This window comes from Oncorhynchus mykiss, chromosome 5 (genome assembly GCF_057628025.1).
Source record: "Oncorhynchus mykiss isolate SJ-2025 chromosome 5, ASM5762802v1, whole genome shotgun sequence".
In the NCBI taxonomy this organism is placed as follows: domain Eukaryota; kingdom Metazoa; phylum Chordata; class Actinopteri; order Salmoniformes; family Salmonidae; genus Oncorhynchus; species Oncorhynchus mykiss.
Window position 1 is genome coordinate 10,233,215 of NC_143026.1, and position 20,605 is coordinate 10,253,819.

General features: G+C 42.5%; 1 protein-coding gene across 4 annotated transcripts in view; it reads right to left on the reverse strand.

Moving 5' to 3' along the window:
• tln1 (talin 1) overlaps window positions 1-20,605 on the reverse strand; it is a 145,718-nt gene that overhangs the window by 4,742 nt on the left and 120,371 nt on the right. For all 4 annotated transcript variants that reach the window (XM_036976739.2, XM_090233670.1, XM_090233669.1 and 1 more), the window contains exons 48-55: window positions 17,562-17,678; window positions 16,919-17,104; window positions 16,396-16,503; window positions 9,466-9,571; window positions 6,286-6,410; window positions 3,954-4,079; window positions 3,415-3,477; window positions 1,719-1,901 (exon numbers count right to left, since the gene is read on the reverse strand). In XM_036976739.2, the coding sequence (XP_036832634.1) occupies window positions 1,719-1,901; window positions 3,415-3,477; window positions 3,954-4,079; window positions 6,286-6,410; window positions 9,466-9,571; window positions 16,396-16,503; window positions 16,919-17,104; window positions 17,562-17,678 (1,014 nt within the window). The remainder of the gene's footprint in view (window positions 1-1,718; window positions 1,902-3,414; window positions 3,478-3,953; window positions 4,080-6,285; window positions 6,411-9,465; window positions 9,572-16,395; window positions 16,504-16,918; window positions 17,105-17,561; window positions 17,679-20,605) is intronic.

Below are 20,605 nucleotides of genomic sequence, written 5' to 3' on the forward strand. Positions count from 1 at the left end.
CAGTGCGTTGCTAAGCAACAACGTAACCTATGGCACTTTTTTATGAATGTGGCCATGTGTATGTTGTCTAGTATATCATAGGCCGGATAGACCAACAATGGCAATTCCAATCCAACCATTGTATAATGACTATTTAACCCCCTCTGGTCTGATACCCCCTGTTGCCTTCACTTCATGTCAGGGCCAGTCAGAATACCCATACACCCTGCGGCCACTTACCTACCACACAAGCCTTACACATAGCACTACAATCGACTCTTAATCTTAACAGGTTTAATAACCAGGCAACGTTGACTAACTACATGGCCTTTCCAAAGGGATTGGAAACAAACGTGGAGTCGTCAACTTCTCCAGTGTGGCAGTAATCAAAGGCCGCAGCTAGGGTTACGACATTTTCAAAGGCAATGTATGTTGTTTTGAGAGACACTGTATACACAACTATATGGGAATGACCCAGCAGCAGCTGCAAGCCCGGAACAGCAGGAGATAAGCCGCTGCTGATTGGGATGAGAGAATATGAGCCGGTTGGCTGGTAGGTGTGCATAGAGCTGGGGGGAGATCCTGTAACTACACAGGATCGACTATTTCCAGAGAGCGGACTGACTGTGGATGGCCCACGTCAGTAATGGTGGGACAGTTTTGATAGGCTGGACTTCTGATTTTCACACACAGTTCTGAAACAGAATACCCTCCATATATGGATTCTGGAAATTATGAGTTTCCATGACGACACACCTCTAAAAGATAGTTTGCTAAACAGGAAGTTAAATTTATCTTCTGCTGTGTCACCAGAGAATACTGACAGATACGTTTCTACTGAGGTCTGAATGAGTTGGCACCTCGCAGTACTTATCATATGGAGAAAAAGATTGGGGCCTTTGGAGACAATAGACAAGAGGGGGGGGGGGGGGGGGGGTCTCCTCACCCGTCCTTTTCTTTATGGAACAGACACTTCTAGAAATACTGTAGCAATGGGATGTTAATAGATAGAGCCATTGATTTAGACCGTGACACGTCTCCCTCCCTTGGAAACCATTTCTCAGCTCCGGCCTCCTTCAAATGAGCCCCAAATGTGGTCTTTGACAAAAAAAAATGTTTCTAAGAAATAAAAACTGCAGAACCCCAGAAGGACTGGTCTAAGCTGGTCTAAACGTTATTGTTGAAGAGGCAGTAGAGAGAAAAGCCACAATTAAAATCAAATGGCAGGGACGTAGTTTAGGCAAGAAAAGGTACAGTGGGTATTGACAGTGTCTGTAGCCATTAAAGACTAATAGCATACAAAACGGAAATCACTGTGACCAAATCAGGAATTGCTTCACTGCGAGGGTTAAGGCTGTGCTAAAAACAACAAAGACACACGTCACCCACCCTATGGGATACTCAGTCTTTATGACACTATGGGATACTCAGTCTTAATGACACTATGGGATACTCAGTCTTTATGACACTATGGGATACTCAGTCTTAATGACACTATGGGATACTCAGTCTTTATGACACTATGGGATACTCAGTCTTAATGACAGAGTCATAGCAAGTTTACTACTGTTTCACCATCGAAAAACCTTTTGACTGACTGTTTATCATCAACTGACCCCCCCCCCCCCCCCCCCCGTCACATTAGTTTTTATGTACAGACTGAGCAGACAGAGCAGCTGCCGGGCGGTGGGGGGGGGGGACACAATGGGAGAAGTTCTATAAGTACATAGCACTCTGACCTGTAGCCTCTTCATGGTCTGGGAGTCCTGGTCAGCCTTGACCTTGCAGGCCACCAGGAGCTGGGCAGTGGAGGCAGACACCTGCTTGGCTGAGCTGACAAGCTTCTCCTCACTGGCGTGGCCCTGCACCGCCGAGTTGGCCGCCTCGCACAGGTTGCTGGTCGCTGCAGCAACCATTCGGGCCTAGTGGAATAGAGAGTTGGAGAAGAGGGTTGTGAATGTATTCGGTTTGTCATCAAATCGGTGAGATACATGAATGCCTCTATTGTTAATTCACATGTGTAGACAAGAAATGATGCCACCATAAATATGAATAAGTTATATTCCTTAGTAATGGTGCTACTTTAGGTAGATTTTGATCATCTATTGGTTAAGGAATATTCAAATACCTCATCTACTGCTTAAGGAATATTCAAATACCTCATCTACTGGTTAAGGAATGTTCTAATACCTCATCTACTGGTTAAGGAATATTCAAATACCTCATCTACTGGTTAAGGAACGCTCTAATACCTCATCTACTGGTTAAGGAATGCTCTAATACCTCATCTACTGGTTAAGGAACGCTCTAATACCTCATCTACTGGTTAAGGAATATTCAAATACCTCATCTACTGGTTAAGGAATATTCAAATACCTCATCTACTGGTTAAGGAATATTCAAATGCCTCATCTACTGGTTAAGGAATATTCAAATGCCTCATCTACTGGTTAAGGAATATTCAAATGCCTCATCTACTGGTTAAGGAATATTCAAATGCCTCATCTACTGGTTAAGGAATATTCAAATGTATCATCTACTGGTTAAGGAATATTCAAATGCCTCATCTACTGGTTAAGGAATGCGCTAATACCTCATCTACTGGTTAAGGAATGCTCTAATACCTCATCTACTGGTTAAGGAATGCTCTAATACCTCATCTACTGGTTAAGGAATGCTCTAATACCTCATCTACTGGTTAAGGAATGCTCTAATACCTCATCTACTGGTTAAGGAATGCTCTAATACCTCATCTACTGGTTAAGGAATGCTCTAATACCTCATCTACTGGTTAAGGAATGCTCTAATACCTCATCTACTGGTTAAGGAATGTTCTAATACCTCATCTACTGGTTAAGGAATGCTCTAATACCTCATCTACTGGTTAAGGAATGCTCTAATACCTCATCTACTGGTTAAGGAACGCTCTAATACCTCATCTACTGGTTAAGGAATATTCAAATACCTCATCTACTGGTTAAGGAATATTCAAATGCCTCATCTATTGGTTAAGGAATATTCAAATGCCTCATCTACTGGTTAAGGAATATTCAAATGCCTCATCTACTGGTTAAGGAATATTCAAATGCCTCATCTACTGGTTAAGGAATATTCAAATGTATCATCTACTGGTTAAGGAATATTCAAATGCCTCATCTACTGGTTAAGGAATGCTCTAATACCTCATCTACTGGTTAAGGAATGCTCTAATACCTCATCTACTGGTTAAGGAATGCTCTAATACCTCATCTACTGGTTAAGGAATGCTCTAATACCTCATCTACTGGTTAAGGAATGCTCTAATACCTCATCTACTGGTTAAGGAATGTTCTAATACCTCATCTACTGGTTAAGGAATGTTCAAATACCTCATCTACTGGTTAAGGAACGCTCTAATACCTCATCTACTGGTTAAGGAATTACAGTGACACTTACGGCTGAAATGAGACCTTGAGACCACTGTCCATCATCCACTGCATTCGCTGGGCAGGCACCGACCTGAGAGAGCACAACAAAAGAGAGAGGGAGAGTTAGTCTGAGCACACAGGTCTGGGGAGAGAGTTAGTCTGGTCTGTGGAGAGAGTTAGTCTGGGCACACGGGCCCGGGGAGAGTGTAAATCAGGCCCGGGGAGAGTGTAAATCAGGCCCGGAGAGAGTGTAAATCAGGCCCGGGGAGAGTGTAAAGCCGGCCCGGGGAGAGTGTAAATCAGGCCCGGAGAGAGTGTAAATCAGGCCCGGAGAGAGTGTAAATCAGGCCCGGAGAGAATGTAAATCAGGCCCGGAGAGAGTGTAAATCCGGCCTGGGCCACTCAGACGGTGTTGAATGACTACAGCATGAGTTAAGTTAGACGTTAATTCCCAGCAGACACAGCTGGGCAAAACTGGTTGAAAAGACGTCAAAATTACATTATTTCAATCAGTGAATTGCCCCCTGGGTAGGCCCCATACCGTACTGATAACTCTGGTGCGCTTACCTTCCCTTGGGCCACCAGTTCCCTCTGGGCGGCTGAGGCAGCTTTGACCAGAGCACTGGTGGCGGCTGCGATCGATTTGGCCGCCTCCAGGATCTGCTCCTCGAAGTTCAGGCTCTCGTCCGCTTCCTGTTAACAAAACACAGAGAATGTTGGAGTCACGAAACACGTTAAACACGCCATAACCTACTTTATGGCGCGACAAGTTGAGGACGCGTTTACAATACACATCCTGAGTGGTGTTAATAGGCCTGTTCTACTCTACACCACTATGATGAGTACAGAGGGTGTCAACTACAGTATGTAACTCAAGCCCCCAACTCAAACATGAACATCTAAATGGATATCTAGTAGAGGTCGACCGATTTATCGGAATGGCCGATTAATTGGGTCCGATTTCAAGTTATAACAATCGGAAACCGATTTTTTAAAATTTGTATTATTATAATATGTATTTTTTACACCTTTATTTAATCTTTATTTAACTAGGCAAGTCAGTTAAGAACACATTCTTATTTACAATGACGGCCTAGGAACGGTGGGTTAACTTCCTTGTTCAGGGGCAGAACGACAGATTTTCACCTTGTCAGCTTGGGGGATCCAATCTTGCAACCTTACAGTTAACTAGTCCAACGCTCTAACCACCTGCCTCATTGCACTCCACGAGGAGCCTGCCTGTTACGCAAATGCAGTAAGCCAAGGTAAGTTGCTAGCTAGCATTAAACTTATCTTGTAAAAAACAAATCAATCTTATCATAATCACTAGTTAACTACACATGGTTGATGATATTACTAGTTTATCTAGCGTGTTGCATATTAACGATGCAGTGCGTATTCGCAAAAAAAGACTGTCCTTATTCCAATGTGTACCTAACCATAAACATCAATGCCTATCTTAAAATCAATACACAGAAGTATATATTTTTAAACCTGAATATTTAGCTAAAAGAAATCCAGGTTAGCAGGAAATATTAACCAGGTGAAATTGTGTGACTTCTCTTGCGTTCATTGCACGCAGAGTCAGTGTATATGCAACAGTTTGGGCAGCCTAATTTGCCAGAATATTACATAATTATGACATAACATTGAAGGTTGTGCAATGTAACAGCAATATTTAGACTTATGGATGCCACCCATTAAATAAAATACGGAACGGTTCCGTATTTTACTGAAAGAATAAACGTCTTATTTTCGAGATCATAGTTTCCGGGTTCGGCCATATTAATGACCTAAGGCTCGTATTTCTGTGTGTTATCAAGTTATAACTAAGTCTATGATTTGATAGAGCAGTCTGACTGAGCGGTGGTAGGCACCAGCAGGCTTGTAAGCATTGATTCAAACAGCACTTTCGTGCATTTGCCAGCAGCTGTTTATGACTTCAAGCCTATCAACTCCCGAGATTAAGCTGGTGTAACCAATGTGAAATGGCTAGCTAGTTAGTGGGGTGCACGCTAATAGCGTTTCAAACATCACTCGCTCTGAGCCTTGGAGTGGTTGTTTCCCTTGCTCTGCATGGGTAACACTGCTTCGAGGGTGGCTGTTGTCGTTGTGTTCCTGGTTCGAGCCCAGGGAGGAGCGAGGAGAGGGACGGCAGCTATACTGTTACACTGGCAATACTAAAGTGCCTATAAGAACATCCAATAGTCAAAGGTTAATGAAATACAAATGGTATAGAGCGAAATAGTCCTATAATTCCTATAATAACTACAACCTAAAACTTCTTACCGGGAAATATTGAAGACTCATGTTAAAAGGAACCACCAGCTTTCATATGTTCTAATGTTCTGAGCAAGGAACTTAAATGTTAGCTTTCTTACATGGCACATATTGCACTTTTACTTTCTTCTCCAACACTTTGTTTTTGCATCATTTAAACCAAATTGAACATGTTTCATTATTTATTTGGGCTAAATTGATTTTATTGATGTATTATATTAAGTTAAAATAAGTGTTCATTCAGTATTGTTGTAATTGTCATTATTACAAAAAAATAAATAATAATTGGCCGATTAATCGGTATCAGCTTTTTTGGTCCTCCAATAATCGGTATCGAAAAATCATAAATTAGTCAACCTCTAATATCTAGACATTTTAAGTGGACGGTATCATTACTCTAGGGGTGTTCAAAGTGGACAGCGGACAGCTAACTAGTCTAGGAGGCCTCTATCCTTGAGGTCAAGGCTGCGTAACCCTTTGAACGAGGAGTGGAGCACCAATACATGGTCTCTTATCCATAGGTGGAGGGTTAGTGTGTGACTTTGTCCCCTGCAGAGAGGCTTAGCTGGCTGGGCGAGGCATGGGGACCTCCTGACGCGGGCAGAAAAAGCCTCCTCACCTTGGGTTTGGTGCGGGGCCTCAGCAGCTCCAGTTTCCTGGCGGCTGCTTCAATGGCAGCAGCAGCTCCCAGAAGCTCGTTCTCAGCGATGACCGTGGGGTCCTCGGGGTCCACCCATTCCGTTCCTGTTGACACACACAAACGACATGTTAGTGCTAAACAACAGTACTCTTATTTATGGTCACTATGAGGCATTACTGAATGCTCCTGTACAGTACATCACATGGTTATCTTCATAACAGTTTTTGTCACACAGAACAATATGCCTCAAAGTTGTACTCTCAAAATGGAATGGTAATAAACATTAATTTTGCAGGTATATACAGTGTGTTGGTAGCCCATTGGTCCAGTGCATCACATTCAACATCACATGGTTACCATATACACACTGTTATAGTTCTCTTCCAAAGGAATATAGATTTCCTTTCCACCAGTGAAAAAAGTGAATATTTAAGTTATCCTTTTTAGATAAAACGAATAAATCTATTCACACCACCAAATAACTGATTAAAACACACTGTTTTGCAATGAAGGTCTACAGTAGCCTCAACAGCACTCTGTAGGGTAGCACCATGGTGTAGCCGGAGGACAGCTATTTTCCATCCTCCTCTGGGTATATTTACTTCAATACAAAACCTAGGAGGCCCATTGTTCTCACCCCTTCCATAGACTTACACAGTAATGATGACAACTTCTGGAGGACATCCTCCAACCTATCAGAGCTCTTGCAGTATGAACTGATATGTTGTCCACCCAATCAATGGATAAGAGTATTAATCTAGTACTGAAAGAATAAGCTACAGCTAGCTAGCACTGCAGTGCATAAAATGTGGTGAGTGGTTGACTCAAAGAGAAAGACAATAGTTGAACAGTTTAGAACAAATTAGCTATATATATTTGATTGTATTTTTTTTCCACTTTCACTTAGCTAATGCAGCTAGCTAATTTAGCCTACTCAAACACTTGGTTCAAACAGAAAATAATTACATTTATGTTAGCTAGCTGGCTAAGGCTAAGTGATGATGCGGTTTGTATGTGGCAGATACAAAAGTGAACTGTTTGTGCGGGTGATCAGGGGTGTATTTATTCCGCAGATTCTGTTGAAAAACGTTTCTTAAACTAAAGCAAATGGAACGAAATCGGGCTAAACCTACCTGAGTTTGTACTAATGATTACACCTTAGATCAGCTTAGATGCAGGCAAGAGTGTGCAAGGCGGTATTGAATGTGTCACTGTCTGTCACCTTGATTACTCAAACTTGTCTCTTGACCTGTGCACCTATGTTATAAACTTTCATTCGTAGCCTAGGTTGTAGCAACCTCATGATGGGTATGGGGAAAATTTGAGTATCGTGTAGTAGCCTAAACCTATTGACGTTACATTGAGCTGGGTGAATGGATTATGAATGAGAGTCATCCAATATGCTGTAACACAAATAAGGACATGGTCATAAATCTCACTGATTTTAAACAGCACTGACCGCCACTGCTTTCCACATCCTCTGTCCTACTCATGTCTTTAGGTTGGTAATGTATTCATACTGCCGATATGATGGACAGCCTTTCAGTGGGCTGTTACCACGTACTGCTCACCACATCAATCTCTACGTCTTTTACCAGAGAGCAGATATAGACGTTCCTGTCTCATCGTCTGTTAAATCAAGACGTGGCATTATCACCAAGCCAGCGGCGAGGATTCCCTTTCAGGCTAAAGCATCTCTATCGGGGACTGCAGAAGATTGCTCTTTGGGGGGGCTCTAGTATTTCCCCTCTAAATCGGTGGGCGATGTGCTCATGGTGCTGGCTTGAGGACGACGCGCGGCTTGTTCTTGACACCTCCAGGATGGGGACTGGAGACGGCCGTGTGAAAGAGAAGGGCCTGTCGGGGCAGCAGCTGGGGGGGGGGGGGGGGCTGTAAATTGAGTAAACGTTATGCGGGGCCCCCCTCTCTCTGACAGACTTGGGCTGAGTCTCATTCCAGAGAGGTGCTACCCTTCCTTTCTTTCTGCCCTCGTTCGATGTGCTTAACAAATCTGACATGACTAGGTATAGGTGTAAGCAATATCTCCGCCGGGTTTCAGTCATGCTGCTAACACCTATCCTGCCCTATTAGATCTGTGACGTAATAGCAAGCTAGGCCGGAGGGGGAGGGGACAACTTTCAGAAATAAACTACAACCATGGGAAGCTGCCATACTGCCTACTAAATCAACTACAGCCATGGAAAGCTGCCATGGGAAGCTGCCATACTGCCTACTAAATCAACTACAGCCATGGAAAGCTGCCATGGGAAGCTGCCACGCTTCCTCCTAAATAAACGACAGCCATGGGAAGCTGCCATGCTTCCTCCTAAATAAACAACAGCCATGGGAAGCTGCCATACTGCCTACTAAATAAACGACAGCCATGGGAAGCTGCCATACTGCCTACTAAATCAACTACAGCCATGAAAAGCTGCCATGGGAAGCTGCCACGCTTCCTCCTAAATAAACTACAGCCATGGAAAGCTGCCACGCTGCCTACTAAATCAACTACAGCCATGGAAAGCTGCCATGCTGCCTTTTGGATAAAGGCGTCCTCATGCTTCCCAGCCAAAACAGTTCGGAAGAGTTCATGCATATATTATGACAACATTTTGTGATGTTTTTGTTGGTTTTTGGTCATCGGTAAGGGTTTTTCAGCTGTTCAGGCGCACAACATAGTTTCTAGAGGCAAGCCGAAGTTCGGAGCCGAAAGTCTACGCCCCTTCGTCGGTGATTGGTTAACAGTAGAGATTCTTCAATAAAGTCTACACCCCTTCGTCGGTGATTGGTTAACAGTAGAGATTCTTCAATAAAGTCTCTCGTCACGCAACGAGAGACTAATCGTTTTCATGCACATTTTTTAAATTGAGAAATACTGCACCAAACAACTTAGTTAGATGTAGTTTGCTGAAAATATATGACAGATTTCTTGAGTTATCTTAGATTAATTCAGACTATTTTGAGGAAGTGAATACTCGCTATGGCTATGCCGCTTCTTTCTTGTTTTTCAAGCAAAGGTATTTTAAGGGAGTTCATTTCGTCTAGCTGAATTCAGCTAGGCGCCAGCCAAACGGAAGCCTGCTGACGCCTTAAGGAGGGGAGAGGTGGAAGAGCGATACGTGGGGAATGTAGTTCTGTAATAATAAGAGGTCAAGGTACCCTTCATGGCCTCGGCGGCCTGGATGAGCTCGGTGACGGAGCCTGCCACGCGCTTGGAGTAGTTAGCCAACTGCTGCTTGAGCTCGTGGCTGGGCTTCTGGATGATCTGTGGGAAGGGGACAAAGGAGAGACAACAACAGTTAGTTAGTCTCTCTCTCTCTCTCTACTAGGGTCTTTGTAAAACTAACACTGCAGCCAAAGACAGGGGATCTTTCGCAATGAATCTTTCCTCGAATCCTCTCTCCTCAAAAGACATTGGACCTTCTCCTCTAATACAGTTAAGGAGGAGGAGATAGGAGGAATCTTAGAAAGACTACTTGAGAGAGTGAGCCACAGCCTCCATTGACGTCTTCAAGACATTGCAATTCAATCTGGGCTTCTGGATGTCACCTGCTATACCTACTAACACAATGGAGTCTTCCATTTGGGAACATGAAAATGTAACACTGCTGGGTCTTCCATTTAGGACCATGAAAATGTAACACTGCTGGGTCTTCCATTTAGGACCATGAAAATGTAACACTGCTGGGTCTTCCATTTAGGACCATGAAAATGTAACACTGCTGGGTCTTCCATTTAGGACCATGAAAATGTAACACTGCTGGGTCTTCCATTTAGGACCATGAAAATGTAACACTGCTGGGTCTTCCATTTAGGACCATGAGACTATTTTGAACTCACAGTTAAAGGTCTTTAAAAAGAATTGGGTGACAAATTTAAGATAAAGATATCAGGCTATTTACATTAAGCAATAAATAAAAGGTGCTACAAAGACACCTTGTTAACAAACATAAACCATTCAGCCTCCACATGCCAAAGCACATTAGCAGTTTAGTCCAATTGGATATGGACATGGGTGATCATGTGGGAAGAGCTTGCTAGTTGGTAGTGGCAGGGTGGTAGTGGGAGAGGGTGGGTTATCCCAGAGCCATAGGCAGTGTCTGAATATGTTACCAGACATCAAATCTTTGCTTACCCCTGTACTGGTTTCTGCAATTCCTCTCAAAGCTCATTGGATGAGAGGATCCAAAGTACCTCCCTCGGTCCTCCTGCAATGAGCTTTGACAGGAATTCAGGAAACAAGATTTGACAGCTAGTAATGCTTTCAGACTCAGCCATAGATAGAGTTCAGCTAACTAGTTCAGAGTTCAGCCATTACAATGCATTCTCACCAGAAAGGACCAGCCTTGGAACATTTGGTGCCAACATGGCATGGTCTATAGACGTCTAGCCTCAAACAGTCAAACTCAGTATAACATATACAGTACATGGCTCCAACCAGCCCCAGGCAGTGCCCCACTCATTATGTGTGTGTGTGTCAGTGTCCTCAGAGTGTCCTCCAGTGAGATGGACCTGGCCAGTTGGGCCTGGCAGATGACAGGTGCAGGGCATTAACAGTGCTCTGTGCCTGTGGGACACACTGCGCCGAGGCACGCTGCGCTCCAGTTCATTCAGATGCGCTACTAGGAAAAGACAAGAGGAGCAGCGTGGCTGCACAGGAATGGGTGGCATGGCCGCTAGCTACACGCAAATACATACTGTACGTAGGTCTACACAGGGACGTAACACACACAGGAAAGTCACATTTACACACGGGAGTAACACACACACACACGTAATGAGTTGACCTGAGCCCCAAGGTCATGGAGAACTAGAATAAGGAACTTACACTTTTGAAACAATACAGGGCATGGGAAAGTAATGAGTTGTGTGTATTGTGCACTCAGGCAAAGAACTCCAACACACTCGGGCACAAACACATTATGTACATATACCTTGTACACACATTATGACAAACGCAAATCTCCATGCAGCGAGATAACATTAGTTGCATATGTGTTGTTAAGAACAATCTCTGTATTTCTCGATGCATTGATGTGTCAACTTGCTAAAAATCTAACATTATTTATAGTATTAGGATACTACCGCTTCTAGAATTAGGATACTACCATATTAGGATACTACCATATTAGGATACTACCATATTAGGATACTACCATATTAGGATACTACCATATTAGGATACTACCATATTAGGATACTACCATATTAGGATACTACCGCTTCCAGTATTAGGATACTACCATATTAGGACACTACCTCTTCTAGAATTAGGATACTACCGCTTCTAGTATTGGGATACTACCACTTCTAGTATTGGGATACTATCGCTTCTAGTATTGGGATACTACCATATTAGGATAATACCGCTTCTAGAATTAGGATACTACCGCTTCTAGAAATGGGATACTACCATATTAGGATACTACCGCTTCTAGAATTAGGATACTACCACTTCTAGAATTGGGATAATACCATATTAGGATACTACCACTTCTAGTATTAGGATGCTACCATATTAGGATACTACCGCTTCTAGAAATGGGATACTACCATATTAGGATACTACCGCTTCTAGAATTAGGATACTACCACTTCTAGAATTGGGATAATACCATATTAGGATACTACCACTTCTAGTATTAGGATGCTACCATATTAGGATACTACCGCTTCTAGTATTGGGATACTACCACTTCTAGTATTAGGATACTACCGCTTCTCGTATTAGGATACTACCGCTTCTATTATTAGGATACTACCGCTTCTATTATTAGGATACTACCATATTAGGATACTACCATATTAGGACACTACCGCTTCTAGAATTAGGGTACTATCGCTTCAGAGTATTAGGATACTACCATATTAGGATACTACCACTTTGAGTATTAGGATACTACCATATTAGGATACTACCATATTAGGATACTACCACTTCTAGTATTAGGATACTACCATATTAGGATACTACCGCTTCTAGTATTAGGATACTACCATATTAGGATACTACCGCTTCTGGTATTGGGATACTACCACTTCTAGAATTAGGATACTACCATATTAGGATAATACCACTTCTAGTATTGGGATACTACCATATTAGGATACTACCGCCTCTAGTATTAGGATACTACCGCTTCTAGAATTAGGATACTACCGCTTCTATTATTAGGATACTACCATATTAGGATACTACCATATTAGGATACTACCGCTTCTCGTATTAGGATACTACCATATTAGGAAACTACCGCTTCTAGTATTAGGATACTACCGCTTCTAGTATTAGGATACTACCGCTTCTAGTATTAGGATACTACCATATTAGGATACTACCGCTTCGATTATTAGGATACTACCACTTCTAATATTAGGATACTACCGCTTCTCGTATTAGGATACTACCGCTTCTATTATTAGGATACTACCGCTTCTAGAAATGGGATACTACCATATTAGGATACTACCATATTAGGATACTACCGCTTCTAGAATTAGGATACTACCGCTTCGAGTATTAGGATACTACCATATTAGGATACTACCACTTCTAGTATTAGGATACTATCGCTTCTAGTATTGGGATACTACCATATTAGGATACTACCGCTTCTAGAATTAGGATACTACCATATTAGGATACTACCGCTTCTAGTATTAGGATACTCCCACTTCTAGTATTAGGATACTATCGCTTCTAGTATTAGGATACTACCATATTAGGATACTACCGCTTCTAGAATTAGGATACTACCGCTTCTAGTATTGGGATACTACCATATTAGGATCCTACCGCTTCTAGTATTAGGATACTACCGCTTCTAGAATTAGGATACTACCGCTTCTATTATTAGGATACTACCATATTAGGATACTACCGCTTCTCGTATTAGGATACTACCGCTTCTAGTATTAGGATACTACCATATTAGGATACTACCGCTTCTAGTATTAGGATACTACCATATTAGGATACTACCGCTTCTAGTATTAGGATACTACCATATTAGGATACTACCGCTTCTAGAATTAGGATACTATCGCTTCTAGTATTGTGATACAACCATATTAGGATAATACCGCTTCTAGTATTGGGATACTACCATATTAGGATACCTCCGCTTCTAGTATTGGGATACTACCATATTAGGATACTACCATATTAGGATACTACCGCTTCTAGAATTAGGATACTACCGCTTCTAGAATTAGGATACTATCGCTTCTAGTATTGGGATACTACCATATTAGGATACTACCGCTTCTAGTATTAGGATACTATCGCTTCTAGTATTGGGATACTACCATATTAGGATACTATCGCTTCTAGTATTGGGATACTACCATATTAGGATACTACCGCTTCTAGTATTAGGATACTACCGCTTCTAGAATTAGGATACTACCGCTTCTAGTATTGGGATACTACCATATTAGGATACTACCGCTTCTAGTATTGGGATACTACCATATTAGGATACTACCGCTTCTAGTATTGGGATACTACCGCTTCTAGTATTAGGATACTACCATATTAGGATACTATCGCTTCTAGTATTGGGATACTACCATATTAGGATACTACCGCTTCTAGTATTGGGATACTACCATATTAGGATACTACCGCTTCTAGTATTGGGATACTACCGCTTCTAGTATTAGGATACTACCATATTAGGATACTACCGCTTCTAGTATTGGGATACTACCGCTTCTAGTATTAGGATACTACCATATTAGGATACTACCGCTTCTAGTATTGGGATACTAGCATATTAGGATACTACCATATTAGGATACTACCACTTTTAGTATTGGGATCCTACCGCTTCTAGAATTGGGATACTACCGCTTCTAGTATTAGGATACTACCACTTCTAGTATTAGGATACTACCACTTCTAGTATTAGGATACTACCACTTCTAGTATTAGGATACTACCACTTCTAGTAGCTATTATATTACATTTTGTGTGAAATTATCTTGCGGATAAAGTTCGGAACGACACAATTTTATGTTTACAACTTTTAAAGACCCACATCACTATGCTGAGAGTGTTTCCGTTTGAAAGAATACATATGTGTTTTTTGAGCTTCCATACTACACAATGAGGATGAGGAAGTGAATCTCTGGTTTCTCAAAAACAAGTGAAACGAAAACATTTTACATTTTATAAAAGCTAACCTTTTCTTTAAAACCAGCTTGAGAGCCAGGTAAGTGTAGATCTGAGGTAATATAATTGTATTAACAATTTTAGAGCCAGATAAGGAGAGATGTGTGGATCTGATCTAGGATCTGCTGAGGACAGTGTTTTCAGGGCGGTGAAAGTATGTCCCCAGAACTGAGTCAATGTAGCTCCACACTCGTGCAGTCAATCACATAGCCTTACTAATACTCACCGGCTACATCATCACAGTCAACAGTGAGACCCAGAACATTCACAGGAAATTGGGGGGAAATTGGGGGGAGGGTGGAGAGAAAATTCATCAGGACCTTTCGGTTACATTTTAATGGACATTTCATTTCACGGTGGAGAAAGTATAAGAAAATACCAGGTGAGAAAATGTGCATGGAAATGGTTCGTAATGTGATATCATCTTAACATCGTTTGATTTTCATGTAAATCTACAGTAATGAATAACTTAATCATGGCAGAATTATATCTTGAGATCTGTGCATGTGACAAAAAAATGTCTGAAATCTCCCATTGACATCAATGCATGATTTATGTGAAAGTCTGAGTCAGTCAACGTCCAAGTAAGCACACAGATTTCAAGTTACGATTTGTCCCTTTTGATTTATCTTTTTGCAACCAAACAAGCAATTTAACAGCTCCCAAATATAGTTCCAATATCCCTGCACCCTGAGGAAGTCCCTTGCTGATTAGTTCCTGAGTGGAATCCAAGAGCTCTAGTGGTCCCCATGTTAACCGATATCCCTTCCTTCTTAGAGGAGTGAGATTGCTACACACCATCTCTATAATAGACATGACTGTGGCTTAACACATTGCGCTCCCCGCCCACCAATTAGACCCGTCTTAGACAGGGGGTGTTGAGGAGGAAAAAGGACGTTGACATTATATGTGACCTCTGACATTGGGAGTGGGGGCGGGGCAATGGGTTGGTTTTAATGATAGATAAGGCTTTTTATGTCCCATGGCAACAGATATGTCATAAATCACATGGTAAATTAATCTCTTTGTGTGGTGGTGGGGGGAGGGTTTGGTGGTTGTGTGTCTTGGCAACACCTCTTGGGACAATATTGACACGCTTTGCTCAGTTATGGGGGCAGAGGGGCAGGTCTAGTATTTTGGGAGCTATAGGAATTGCTGTTTGAAACGGTCTCATATCCAGAGCCCTCTGAAAGATGTGGGGTGAAGGAACGGAGGGAGGGGGTGAAGGGAGGGAGATGATTTATTTTTATTTTAACCTTTATTTAACTAGGCAGGTCAGTTAAGAACAAAGTCTTATTTATAATGACGACCTACGCCGGCCAAACCTGGACGACACTGGGCCAATTGTGCTATAGGACTCCCAATCATAGCCAGTTGTGATACAGTCTGGATTCGAACCAGGGTGTCTGTAGTGACGCCTCATGCACTGAGATGCAGTGCCTTAGACCGCTGCACCACTCGGGAGGAGGGGGATGTGGGGTGAAGGTTGGGAGAGGGTGTGTGGGGTGGAGGGGGATGTGGGGTATGTGGGAGGTGTTGGTCTTGAGATGAACTCCCATGTAAGAATATACCCTCCCTAGTCCCCACAACCCTGACAGCAGTGGTGGTCACCACTAACTCTGGTCTTGGACATCTACTGTGTGTGGAGCCTGTTGTTCCAGCTCAGCACTAATGCACCTGATTCAACTAATCATGATCCAGTGATTCATGTTGTTCCAGCTCAGCACTAATGCACCTGATTCAACTAATCATCACCTTGATTCAGTGATTCATGTTGTTTAGTGCTAGTGGGCTTGAACCAACACCTACACATCAAAACATCCCCAGCAAAAAAATCAGCACTTTGACAAACAGCGGCATTTCTTACCGCTTAAATAAAATAATATTAAAATAAGAGATACATGTAATCTTACCACTAGCACATGCTCCAGCAGACCCAGGTAGCCCAAGGCACACTCGTTGCCATAGCGCAGGGCCCGGTTCTGAACTTCCTTGCTGACCTCTGGGTGGTAGGCGGCTTGCTGTGGAGACCACACAGACACACACATTAGTATGGGACATGTATGACTGGTGCACGAATAGATAACATTGGGTTTTTCTTTGCTGTATTCATAAATATTCACTTCGATAATTACAAAAAGGTATTAGAGAGCTCGTCATTCCAACTGGCATGCTAGCTGCTCCCATAGACTTCCAGTCATTGCGCTAATGCTAGTTATCAATGGCTCCAGAAACCACCTTCAACTTCCTTCAAACAGAGACATACAAATGGCATCCATGAGTTCATCGGACTCCGGGTAAGTAGAAAAAAATGCCTTAATTGCCAAAATCTTGAAGTATCCCTTTAAGGTTGTCGAGGGCGATTAGCTCCAAGGAGTTAGAGAAGATAAAGGTTATCTGAAAGTTATCTAAGGGTTGTCTTGACCCCTTTCTGACCTTGCACGAGTGCAGCATGTCGGCGATGGCCCTCCTGCTCAGGTTGGCCGTAGCGATTACGTCCTCCTGGCGACACGAGTTCCCAGCAGCCACTGCTTTGGCTGTTGCCTGGGTGATGCCTTTGGTCATGCGGATGAAATCCTCTGGAGTGGACGTCTTGGGGGGAGGATCGCCATTGCTGAACACCTGAGAGAGAACAAAACAGTAACTATTTACTTAGCCTGTTGGTAGCTATAATACTTGACTTTTTGTTATAATAGGACATTATATAAAAGGCCCATATGTGTATATAGGATTATAATATGTAATATCTTTCTTCAAAATAATTTTTCAACTTAACAATATAGCTTACTGTGATGATAAATACACTATTGTGTATTTGATGTACAGAATTTTCGAATACGGTATTACAGCATTGTATGACGTGTGTATGATGAGTGATTATGTTAAATTTCCATCTCAAACTGGACACGTGTCTTCTATTCTCAAATGAAAGCTGGTTGATTTTGAGTTGAAACTTCTGCTCTCCAGTGACACTTCAAGACAACTGTCCTCTGGTGTGACAGCATATAAATAGAATGACAGAACAGTCACTTGAATGGGAATTCTAGTTATTCTATTTCTGTGTGCCAGTGCCACTCACAGCCAGTTCCTGTTTGATGTGTTCAATGGTGGCCTCCAGTCCCCGTGTGCCCTTGGTGGCCTCGTCCTCCACTGCCTTCACTGTCTTCAGGAGTGACGTCACGTTGGTCACCATCACCTGGGGGGGACAAGGGGACAGACATACAGTAGAGGTGTTATTATTATGTGAAAGAGTTGGGGGACAGACATAGGGGAACTGGTATATTCTCAGTCAGGTATGGTAGAGAGAAGGGAACTGGTGTATTCTCAGTCAGGTATGGTAGAGAGAAGGGAACTGGTATATTCTCAGGTATGGTAGAAAGAAGGGAACTGGTGTATTCTCAGTCAGGTATGGTAGAAAGAAGGGAACTGGTATATTCTCAGGTATGGTAGAGAGAAGGGAACTGGTGCATTCTCAGTCAGGTATGGTAGAAAGAAGGGAACTGGTATATTCTCAGTCAGGTATGGTAGAAAGAAGGGAACTGGTGTATTCTCAGTCAGGTATGGTAGAGAGAAGGGAACTGGTGTATTCTCAGGTATGGTAGAAAGAAGGGAACTGGTGTATTCTCAGGTATGGTAGAGAGAAGGGAACTGGTGTATTCTCAGGTATGGTAGAGAGAAGGGAACTGGTGTATTCTCAGGTATGGTAGAAAGAAGGGAACTGGTGTATTCTCAGTCAGGTATGGTAGAGAGAAGGGAACTGGTGTATTCTCGGTCAGGTATGGTAGAGAGAAGGGAACTGGTGTATTCTCAGTCAGGTATGGTAGAGAGAAGGGAACTGGTGTATTCTCAGGTATGGTAGAGGGAAGGGAACTGGTGTATTCTCAGGTATGGTAGAGAGAAGGGAACTGGTGTATTCTCAGGTATGGTAGAGAGAAGGGTTGTGAAAAGTGAGAGGAAAAGAGATCAAAATGAGAAAGAAAAGGGTGAAACAGAGACAGACGAGAGAGAGAGAGAGAGAGAGACAGACGAGAGAGAGAGAGAAAGAGAGAGAGAGAGAGACAGACAAGAGAGAGAGAGAGAGAGAGAGAGAGAGAGAGACAGACAAGAGAGAGAGAGAGAGAGAGAGAGAGAGAGAGAGACAGACAAGAGAGAGAGAGAGAGACAGAGACAGAGAGAGAGAGAGAGAGAGAGAGAGAATGGGAGTGACTGGGAAGAGAGAGAGAGAGAAAGGGAGAAACTACTGTGACTTTGGTTCCATTTAAAGCACTGTATAAAACCCATGTATTATTATTATTATGAAGAGAAAATGGAGTGGAGGGACAGGGGAGAGTTCTAAGGTTGCCAGGGAGGCTGGCCACACACTTCTCCCAGCGAGTGGCAATGTACTGTCAGACTGCCACAGTGTGATGGCCTTGCCCTATGCTCCATTCCGGGTCAGCAGGGGGAGGAGGGGGAGATCAGTGCAGAGTTACACCCTCAGCTGTCAACAGACACTTCAGTTCTGAATCAGATGATTTATGACTGAGGGACTTAAAGAAGGGATAAAGTACAGGGTGTGGTTGAGGTCAGTGTTTTGGCTATAAAGTACCTTAGGAAAACTTTACTGACAGCTGTGTGTGTGTGTGTGTGAGAGAGAGGGAGGGATACCTGCCCCCCCGACTCATAAAAAAGTACTACACTGAACAAAAGTATAAACGCAACAAGAAAAATGAGACCAACACTTTACATGAGCTGAAATAAAAGACTGCAGAAATGTTCCACACGCTCAAAAAAAGCTTATTTCTCTCAGATGTTGTGCACAAATTTGTTTACATCCCTGTTAGTGAGCATTTCTCCTTTGCCAAGATAATCCATCCATCTGACAGGTGTGGCATATCAGGAAGCTGATTAAACAGCATGATCATTACACAGGTGCAACTTGTGCTGGGGACAATAAAAGGCCACTTTAAAATGTGCAGTTTTGTCACAATGCCACAGATGTAATTTCTCTATCATAAGCTGCCTCCAACGTTGTTCTAGAGAATTTGGGGGTGCTGAAGAGTATTGCTGTCTGTATTAAAGCCCTTTTGCGGGGAAAAATGTATTCTGATTGGCTGGGCCTGGCTCCCAAGTGGGTAGGCCTATGCCTTCCCAGGCGCCCCTGCCCAATCATGTGTAATCCATTGATAAGGGCAAAAACTATTTTTTTTCAATTTACTTTCTTATATGATTTTCTTATATGAACTGTAACTCAGTAAAATCTCTGAAATTGTTGCATGCTGTGTTTATATTTTTGTTCTATACAGTGCCTTGCGAAAGTAGCCCCCTTGAACTTTGCGACCTTTTGCCACATTTCAGGCTTCAAACATAAAGATATAAAACTGTATTTTTTTGTGAAGAATCAACAACAAGTGGGACACAATCATGAAGTGGAACGACATTTATTGGATATTTCAAACTTTTTTAACAAATCAAAAACTGAAAAATTGGGCGTGCAAAATTATTCAGCCCCTTTACTTTCAGTGCAGCAAACTCTCTCCAGAAGTTCAGTGAGGATCTCTGAATGATCCAATGTTGACCTAAATTACTAATGATGATAAATACAATCCACCTGTGTGTAATCAAGTCTCCGTATAAATGCACCTGCACTGTGATAGTCTCAGAGGTCCGTTAAAAGCGCAGAGAGCATCATGAAGAACAAGGAACACACCAGGCAGGTCCGATATACTGTTGTGAAGAAGTTTAAAGCCGGATTTGGATACAAAAATATTTCCCAAGCTTTAAACATCCCAAGGAGCACTGTGCAAGCGATAATATTGAAATGGAAGGAGTATCAGACCACTGCAAATCTACCAAGACCTGGCCGTCCCTCTAAACTTTCAGCTCATACAAGGAGAAGACTGATCAGAGATGCAGCCAAGAGGCCCATGATCACTCTGGATGAACTGCAGAGATCTACAGCTGAGGTGGGAGACTCTGTCCATAGGACAACAATCAGTCGTATATTGCACAAATCTGGCCTTTATGGAAGAGTGGCAAGAAGAAAGCCATTTCTTAAAGATATCCATAAAAAGTGTTGTTTAAAGTTTGCCACAAGCCACCTGAGAGACACACCAAACATGTGGAAGAAGGTGCTCTGGTCAG